This window comes from Apium graveolens, chromosome 10, assembly GCF_009905375.1.
Source record: "Apium graveolens cultivar Ventura chromosome 10, ASM990537v1, whole genome shotgun sequence".
In the NCBI taxonomy this organism is placed as follows: Eukaryota; Viridiplantae; Streptophyta; class Magnoliopsida; order Apiales; family Apiaceae; genus Apium; species Apium graveolens.
The window spans coordinates 231,432,645-231,442,168 of NC_133656.1; the positions used below are offsets into that span (position 1 = coordinate 231,432,645).

General features: G+C 36.8%; 1 protein-coding gene across 4 annotated transcripts; it reads right to left on the bottom strand.

Moving 5' to 3' along the window:
- Window positions 1–1,016: 1,016 nt before the first annotated feature.
- LOC141689326 (uncharacterized) lies at window positions 1,017–7,294 on the bottom strand. Of its 4 annotated transcripts, none has more exons than XM_074493584.1 (6): window positions 6,981–7,294; window positions 5,932–6,014; window positions 5,165–5,497; window positions 4,815–5,019; window positions 2,804–4,685; window positions 1,017–2,692 (listed from the first exon to the last, which is right to left on the bottom strand). In XM_074493584.1, exons 2-6 carry the CDS (start codon window positions 5,932–5,934, stop codon window positions 1,414–1,416), a joined length of 3,702 nt encoding a protein of 1,233 aa, XP_074349685.1. In that variant the 5' UTR covers window positions 5,935–6,014; window positions 6,981–7,294; the 3' UTR covers window positions 1,017–1,413. The 4 variants fall into 4 exon arrangements, with proteins under 4 accessions (XP_074349685.1, XP_074349684.1, XP_074349686.1 ...); XM_074493583.1 differs by lacking the exon at window positions 6,981–7,294 and adding an exon at window positions 6,145–6,962; XM_074493585.1 differs by lacking the exon at window positions 5,932–6,014.
- Window positions 7,295–9,524: the final 2,230 nt, after the last annotated feature.

Genomic DNA, 9,524 nt, shown 5'->3' on the forward strand with positions numbered 1-9,524 from the left:
AACCCTCCTTCCTCATTCGATAAACAACACTCCTTCCAGACTACTTTTTGCTAGGACAGGTTGTATACTTTAACAAAAGATATTTGGCAAGAATAGATACAAGGACCATAATCTCTGAATATTGCATGGAACAAATTGTACGAACTGGAGTCTGCCTGAAAATTATAAAAACCTGTAAAGGAAAAAAATATACGAGTAAGCTATACTATAACATTTTGCAACAACTGTTGTACGATAACAGAAAATTCTCAGACAATGACATAGTTGCTCAAAGTATTGTGTTACTTGTACCAAAGAACATTGCTCAAAATATTATATTGTGACTTGTATCGCAGAACCACAGATTACTACCATGAAACAATACCTATCCACGGCAAGTAAATTAAATCACTAGTGCAATTAATTCAGTTGCTGGTGTCAACTTCTGCAACTCCCTGCTATATATTGGTTCACTATGTGTTAAACTTATCTGTTACCTCAATTTACCTTAAAGAGATTCAATAAGCTTTACAATGACAACAGCAAGAAGAAATAAATAAAACATACCGTTCGGCTTTAGGACAATTCCAGGTTAATTTTCTTGAGGCATGCAGTACTGAGAGCAATCCTTCAAAAAACTGTAATGCAGACAATGGTGACATATACACTGTCGTGAATTATATGAGCCAAAAGCTAGCATGTCCAGAGTAAACAAGATATCCAATCTGCACAAATATGAAATATCTACTCTAGCTCCTCTGCTACCCAAGAAAATAATTTGAAAACTATTTATCTAGACAGTAATTGATATTACCAACAACAAGCCAAGCCACAAAGGTCAGAAAGTTGTGCAATTTCATTTGATAAGGATGCGATGAGGGTTTATTACATACTACTGCTTACAATACCTCAGAGAGAACATTACCTAAAGAGGCAGTTACATAAAATAAATGACAATTATGAATTAAGTTTTAATGTGACACTAACAAAAGAACATGAATGTGCTGTTCCAAAAGAAATAAACTATCACTTTAGGCTTATATTATCTGGACGAAATTCAGTGAAATCAGAATATTGCTTTATTAAACAGAGAACCTGTAGGTCAAAAAAAAGTAATTGGTTTCGCTGAAACTAATTGAACTTTATGTCTTTGTATCATGCCGATGTGTTAGCCAACAGAAAACTATGACAAATGGCTCAGACAGAAGGAAGAAGAGCTCTAGAATCAACAATATGCAAACTAAAGAAAATAAGCAAAGAAACCATAATCACCAGTTTCATGAGTGGAGGCAGCTGGGATTAGGCAGGAAATATAAAAGATAAATGCTTCCTTCCAAAACCAAAACACCTTAGATCGGTTTCAAAACTCCTATCTAAGTGCTAATTCACTTTTAAAGCGAAAGAAAACGACATAGAAATACAATGGCCAAGCTGTCATTCTTCCCCAATGGCAGCATCCTCGTTAAAATCCCGCTGCCCAGCAGATGAACCACTGGCATACATCACATCACTGTTATACCTTGGAGCTCTCTCTTCTCCAGCACCAGTCCTAGGTGCATCTCTTTTAATAGCACGCCTAAATCCATCATCTTTATGAACATTACGAGCCTCCAGACTATTGTCCGCATCATACCGGAATCTCCTCACAGCACCACTAGCATCATAACGCCTTACTCGATGGTTTATCTCATGCCTGTCATCAAGTTTCCTTTTCTCATCATTGCTTCCTTCACGATTAGGTCCCCTTCCTGTGCTGGAAGCCTGCTGAAATCTTCCACGACGTTCATTGGGTTGGTAGATACCGTCCGACTTCCTCCCAGAATAACCGACAGAATCCAATCTTTGGCTCCGTTGACTGAACAATCTTACAGGAGACCTTCTGTTTCTGAAATGGTTATCCATATAGTTCCCATCATTGAACCACCTGGGGTTGCCATTGGGGGACACTCGACTTCTTGGTGGAGAAACATAAAGTTCATCATTATCAGCCCCAAAACTGGTTTTCTGAAAGGGAGACCTTATTCTTTCCATTCTAGCATCAGACCTGAAATCCGGACTATGCCGCCTTGTATTCATGTTACGTTCTCTCTGTGAATTCCAGGCAACTGGAGAGCGCGTTCGAGATCTTGAGCAAGAGTTTCTACGGGATCTAAAAAATTGGCCACCACCATAATTGGGAGAAAATCCTCGTTCTCTCCTGGGAAAATAAGGTTGCCTGCGAGGACGTAAAGAGGCGTCATCTGGTATATCTTCAGGGTACTCATCCCTAGGTCCTCTCCTAAGCCCTTGAACATATCGTCCTGATCTGCCTCTGCTCCGATCTTGGCCAATATCTCGAACTGGTGGTGATCCATGTGCGTCAAAATAAGAATCGTCCCCATCATCAGGTGACCTCCGCTCCATGTAAGGACGGTAAGGGCCATTATTTGAATTTATTGGTCGCCTTCCATCATCGCGGTTAAATCCACCTATTTTGGTACCAGATGTAGTTATTAAATCTCTTGTCCTGGAGTAGGCATGACTGTCCGGACCACGATAACTGTGTGGATAGCGGTTTCGTGTGTCTCGGTAGCCATTTGGAGAATCAACCCATCTTCCATCTGTATCATTTCTACTTCCAAGAGGTTTCATCGAGAATCTCCCCCCCTCCATGGATTTTTCCGGATCAAAGCTCCTCTCAGTTCGAGAATATGAGTAATTAGAGTTGTCAAATCTAGCAAAACACAATTAGCATTAACAAGATTCAGTACAAATATACATAAACCCCTTTGAATTAGAATAATTAAAATACAAAATGAAATTGGATATCCCCCCTAAGTAGTACCTGTTCCGATGTACGCTTAGAGAACTTTTCCTTTCCACGGCATCATAAGATAAAGGCCCTTTATTGAAAGATGATAGCTTACCCCTAAATTCCCTTGACCCGAATTCTCCATATAAACCTTTATCATCATACCCGGAAACCTTTCCATCTGCAACTCTATATTCTAAATGATGTTCATTAAACTGGTCCCCTCCAATTTTGGTCTTCATGCAAGCTGAATGGCTTCCATTTAGAGCATTACTGCTAAAACTTTGGTCAAAGGACTTGGCAGAATCACTGGCCATTGCTGATCTGTTTCTAGCAGCATCAACTTTCTCGATGTCTTTATCTTTTCCCAACGAAGTTCCCTTTCTAGAACTCTGGAAACCATCCTGACCATTACCCGCATTTGCCGACTTGGAGTTGGCAGTTTCAAAGTCATCCCCGTCCCCGTATTCTGACCCATAGTCCACATATTCAGTTTCCCCCTCCAAATCATTTCCTTCCCAAGTATATACACCTGGCTCCCTCAGTTCTCCATCCTCAAATGAAGAATCATAACCAGCCTCATACTCTGATATGTGATCCAGGTTAACCTTCTCACCATTCTTGCCATTAAAATTATAACAGTCCCTTGCATTATTATCCTGATCAATCTTTATTGGACAATTATCAGATTTTTCAGTACGCACCATAGGCCTGTGTTGCAGAGCAACATCACTCGCATTATTTTCAACTGCAGATGCTTTATCAGCTGGAAGCTTTACCTCGCCGACTACAACAGAAGTGCTTGAAGCAGATAAGGCTTCGCCTTTGGGAGAAGGATGGAAATGACCAGCTCTATCCAACTCACCCGTTGAATTAACATCTGATGTTTTATAGGTAACCGTGCTTATCACCGGTCTTGGAGAAGTCTTGCTCTCGGGTGACCTATGCGTATTCTCAGAAACATTGCAGTCTTTAAATTGAGTGTCAATAATCTGATGATCAATATTATTTAAAGGTGGCAAATTAGAAGTGAATATTTCAAGTTCCCCAACCTGAGAACCTTCTAATAAAAATTTCTTGTTCTCATCAACTGAAGTTCCACAGGATACTTCTCCCACTTGCTCAAGCTCACTATTAGAAACATGCATCTTTTCCTCAAAAACATGAATGCTTGCCGTTTGCTGTAATTTTGTGCATAAATTATTACCAGAAGCTTCTGTTGTAGTAACAAGATTAGAAGCCATTGTATCAATAACAGCAATATTCAAGGCTTCTTCTACTCGTTCACTTGCGGTAACATGCTGTTTCTCAATGCCAGTCCGCTCGACAGAAGAACATATTTTCAGTGCTTTCTCTAGGAAGCAAGATCTTTTGGCTGCAAGTTCTTCACTGCCTTCAACATTTATTGGAACTTCTTTGCACATTACCGACTTTTCTAATCTTCCAGCATCACCCCGAACATCTTTTAGATTGCTATGAACTAAAGAAACTTCGACATTAAGTTTTTCAACATGAGTACCACCAGGGGCAATTTCTGAGCAATTTATCTGACTATTAACAGGTGTAACATCATCCGGCTCTTCCCAAGCTTCCATTACTGTGTTCAGGTCCCAATGAGCACGGTTTATGACTACACCTCCATTCTCATTCTTACTAACTGCGGCAATTTCATTAACAGCAGATTCCCCCATATCATCTTCATTTACCATGTCTTTGTCAGAGAAGTGGCTTGTTCCTGAAGATGCAATACTTTCCTTAAGAGGTATGGTTGCATTAGGGAAATCAACACCTTCTGCCTTCGCAAAATCTTTCACTGCAAAAGTCTCCTTGAACTTAACATCATTGTCAATGCTGCTACTGCAAGCAGCTGCAGCAAGCAATTCAATACCAGAGAAGTCATCATCATTATCAATCCCTGCAATTAGTATCTCAGATATGTTACCTTTCCTATCAACGTCAACTTTATCTTCGAACTTGAGTCCTACAGATCTATGAAAACCCCATTTTTTACAGTTTGAAAAGAAACCTTTAGAACACTGTGTACCTGCAGCAAGTCTGATATCTACAAGTTGCTCAGGCTCTGTAGGGTGTGGAGAGGGAGTCTGCGGCTGAGGGGACAGAGAGCCTTCATGATCTGGAGACGGGGTCTGCGGTGGAGGTGATGGAGGCCTAACCGAAAATCTCCTTTTCTTAATTGGAACATCCACTATTTTCTCAGCAAAGCGTCTGCCCAGAACAGCAACACCAAGCTGCCGTTTGGAAGAAAGAATGTTATGAGAAATATGATGATGATGATTATGATGATGATGAGAATATAAGACAGGAAAATATGATTAAAAAAAATAATGTGATACATGAAACGATGAATATAAACCTGAGGGGAAAAAATCATACTTTTTCAGATTCAGACACAGACGAGTCATGATCCCTTTTGTTGCTCTTCTTGCCTGATTCGGCACCAATATTCAATTTTTGATTATCCAACTTCCTAGATCGCCTAGTTGTAGTCCTACAGCCTTTCTTAACCTTTTTCCATGTCAGATCAGGATTGATAAAGCTACTAAGTTCCAAATCGACTGTACTAAGCATGCTTGCAGATTCAGATTTTATGCCATCACTCAATGGTCTACCGCCACAAGTACCACAATCTGCCTTTTTTAATTGCTTTCCCTTTCTACTTATCTCCAACATTGATGCTGACCCCCCAGAGCAACTGCAAATTCGAGTCTGCACAATAATAATAGGGGTTATTTACATTGTGTTAGACATGCTAATTACGCATATCAAAACTTATACCAATATAATGTGATAATAATAGTCTCCGGACAAGTTAAACAGATCGATACAAGTCAGTACAATATAGACTCAATACCCAAGACCGTACTGCACGGTGCCAGCAGCACATATAACAAATTATACTGTAAACAACAATTTTACTCATCCTGAATGCATACCAAAAATGGTAAGAATTTAGTTGGCTCACATTCTATCATAGGTTGACATCTTCTGCTCGTGTTAAAAATGTTTAAGTACCCTTGCCCAAATTTCGCAAGAAATATGCTGATTCTAGTAACTAGTTAAATACTGGATCAGCGAGAACCATACAGGAATAGATATTGAGATTATTCTAGAAACATTATAAAAGTAATCTAAAGAATCACCATGTATAAAAGCACCACATTGATCACCCTTCCAGTGGTCAGTACACCAAATAGTGAAAGCCACAACACAATTCTTAGATGGACTGCAATTGAACAAAACTTAATCAGAAAATCTGACATGTAAACACATCAATAGATTTACACAGACATTATGTAAAGTGACATCTAGAAGTTGAATAAATCCAGTCAAATGTGCCTGGAGATTTTATTTACCTTGATTATAAATGAGATAAACAAACCTAATTAAAGAACAACACATGCTTCTGTGAAACTACTCCACATAACATTAAACGAGCCAAAAAGCAGCAAAACCAAGTAGGCATTAATATGTGCATGTCATCCAGATCGAGTTAACAAGACTCCCGAGAAGAGTAAATACCTACAATCCCCGTAAATCTACTACAAAATCATCTACAAATGAGAATTCTAATCTAATTTTCATAGATTATTTATTTTTTATTTCTCACGGAGAAGGAATACATTTTTCGCACAATAATTCTCTTGCAAAAGACTCCAAGTATCAATGAGTAGATGAGATCGTCTTCATCATAATATTTTTTTTCTCAAAAAACACTTTAAGAATCTGATAACTTGAATATAGCTTTTTAAAGCATCCCAGAAAGGTAGATGTAGTTTTTTTTGCAATAAACTCAATAATATGAAGTCCCTATGTGAAGTTCATCTTCGGATTTAACAATCCGGAAACCCTAATTCCACTTCATCCACATGGAAACCCTAATTCCTCCTCACTCATTCAGTGAGGTCAAAGTTGATTCATGAGCTGTAAACAGCAATCATATATCAACAAGTTGAGAAAATCAATAAAAGAATGTGCATCCATCAAGCTCAACTCCAGATCTAAGGTTTCCACACACAAAAACTACTCGCAGATGAACTCCAGATCTTTATAAAAGCCGAAGCAGTCTAGAGACGGTCACAAAGTAGTTGTTGAGTAAATGACCGATCGGATTAAAGCAATCATCATCTTCGACTTCAATCGAAGAAAAACAAAACCAGTAATATATAATTTACAGAACTTTTTTCAATACCTGTGTGTTTCCGAATCACAAATCGCACCGCACGACGATCAGACACCGTAGAAATCAACACAAATTCTTCAACAAACACACAATACCTCCAGATCTATAAACCAGATCAGAGATCTCGAAACTAATTCAATCTTGAAAAACACAAACAAAGCGAAAATCCACTAGTCATATACATACGCCTATAGATACAGATAGGAGATAGGATTATCTCCAATGCAGTGGTGGAGATTGATTGCTTTATAATCTTCTTTTGTTAATCTTCTTCCTCATCTATGTTTTTCTGGAGGCTGAGTGTTTTTATATATAAAAAACAAAGAGATATAGCTCACAAGAGCTGCCCATCACCACGTATTTATGGTGGATGTTTTGACTATACTACCCTCTAGTTTTTGTGATATTGACAATTGTAACCCCTGGATGCCCTAGGTCAACACTCCCTGTACATCAACGGCCTATGCTGACTCCGCCTACTATTCCAAAGCATATCAAATTTCAACTAGGATTTTGTAAATATAAAAATAACGTAATTAAAATCCTTTTTTATGACACATACTATTACAATCATATTTAATCATGAAAATTATAACATCTTTCAAATATTCTCAGAAGTATAATTGTATTGAAAAATTTGTTGAATTGTGTCATTTTATCTTACTTATTACTCCATTCGTCCCCTCCAATTGTTATCGTTTCTGAAATAATGTTTGTCACGTATTTTAAGATGAAAATAAAGTATAGTTCTTAATTTTTTTTTAAAAACATATTTTTCTGAATAAAAATTTAAACATTCTATTTTTATCCAATAAAAAACTATACTTTCTTTCATCTTAAAATATTTGTCGGACACTCTCACATAGACGATAATTAAAAGGGACTGAGGAAGTACTTATTTTAATATCAAACTTCCAATTTTATACTAGTGATTTAAATTCTTTTATATCGTATGGTCCTAATATTTTTTCGACGGAAAAAAGAGCTGGCAAATCAACTTCCAAATATACAAAAAAGAAACCTACATAAAAGAGATCACTCCTTCCTTATAAGAGAGGAAATTTTTATTCGGAGAGATGTAACATGAAACATTGTTTTACAGCCTAATAAACAAGTTTGTTGCAACGTGGACGCACAATGAGAAAATGAAAAATTGTGCATATTATACGAGTCAATTTCACAATCCTATTGTGATAACTTAGTTAAGTCAAACCCAATAGTCAAAAAGTATCAATATACTTCAACACATCTCCCACGATAGATAAGAGTACTTCGCTTTGGCGAACCCACTCCTGGTCGATCTAGGGGTTAACGCATTGGACTCATTGGAATCCATCTGATCAACTTAATATTAACTTTAGGGTTTTGTTAATTTTAAAACGATCATGATCCCATCATAAAGAGATTCCCAATTTTTCCTTGAATAAAATACTTTAAACAAATATTCGTCAATGGTTTGATTTCCAGGTAGTGAGGGAGTCACAACGGTCTCGCTTAAACCCATAACCTTACAAGTTCAATGAACTCGCTTTTGACAAAATTGCCCCATGTCAGAAACAAAGAAAATTTGTATTTTATTCCGTGTTTAATAAACACGAGAATCTCATAATCGTTTGTTCATTTTAAAATCTTGAATCATTACAGATAAAAGATTTTATCTTGTTTAGCAAGCATGGCATGGGTGTACATACATCCTTAATCTAATTAAGCATGCATCTTAATAAACTACTTTACACATACATTCATCATATGCTCTATATATGTAAAATGCAATAAATAAACGTGGTTGGTTATGGCTTTATCCTATGTGATCTTCATCAAGATAATGACAAAGATCTAGGTCAATCTAAGGTGAAAAATAAATACAAACTAACTATTACATATCTTATTTCTTGTATTGCTTCCTTGGATGGCCTCCATGTGAGTTTACCCTACCCTAATCTTCAAATCTTCATGTATATTACAAGAATGAAATATAAAAACCAATCTAATGAACTTACGAGAAGAACTCGAGTTACATTCGAGATTTAATAATTACAAGATTAAACGACATGCAAGCCATATTTGAAAAACCAAAACCATTAACCTAAGGTCATAAGCCATAATCATCCGCCATGCTCAATTAACACAAAATAACATGTTAAAACACATAGTCTGATCTTAACATATCATACCCATCATGATCTAATCATAAAAACCAAATATTGAAAAAATCAGAAAATTTGAAATTAAATCTGATAACATTAAATTGCAGATTATAGGGCCTAAACGATGTCAAACGCCTTACAGATCAGTCGATGATAACTTTAGCTATATGTTTTGTTCAGACGCTCGATGTCATATGAAATAGCATATTCGTTTGCCAAAATCGGACACCAGACACGGATTTCAGCAAATCTGCTGCATCTGATTCTGAATCGTATCAAATACGATTCATATAATAAGAATAAACACAAAACATGTATATATGAGTATATATACATATTATATAATCATCATATGAGTATATAACTCTCATTAATATCATATATTCAAAACATATATATACATATG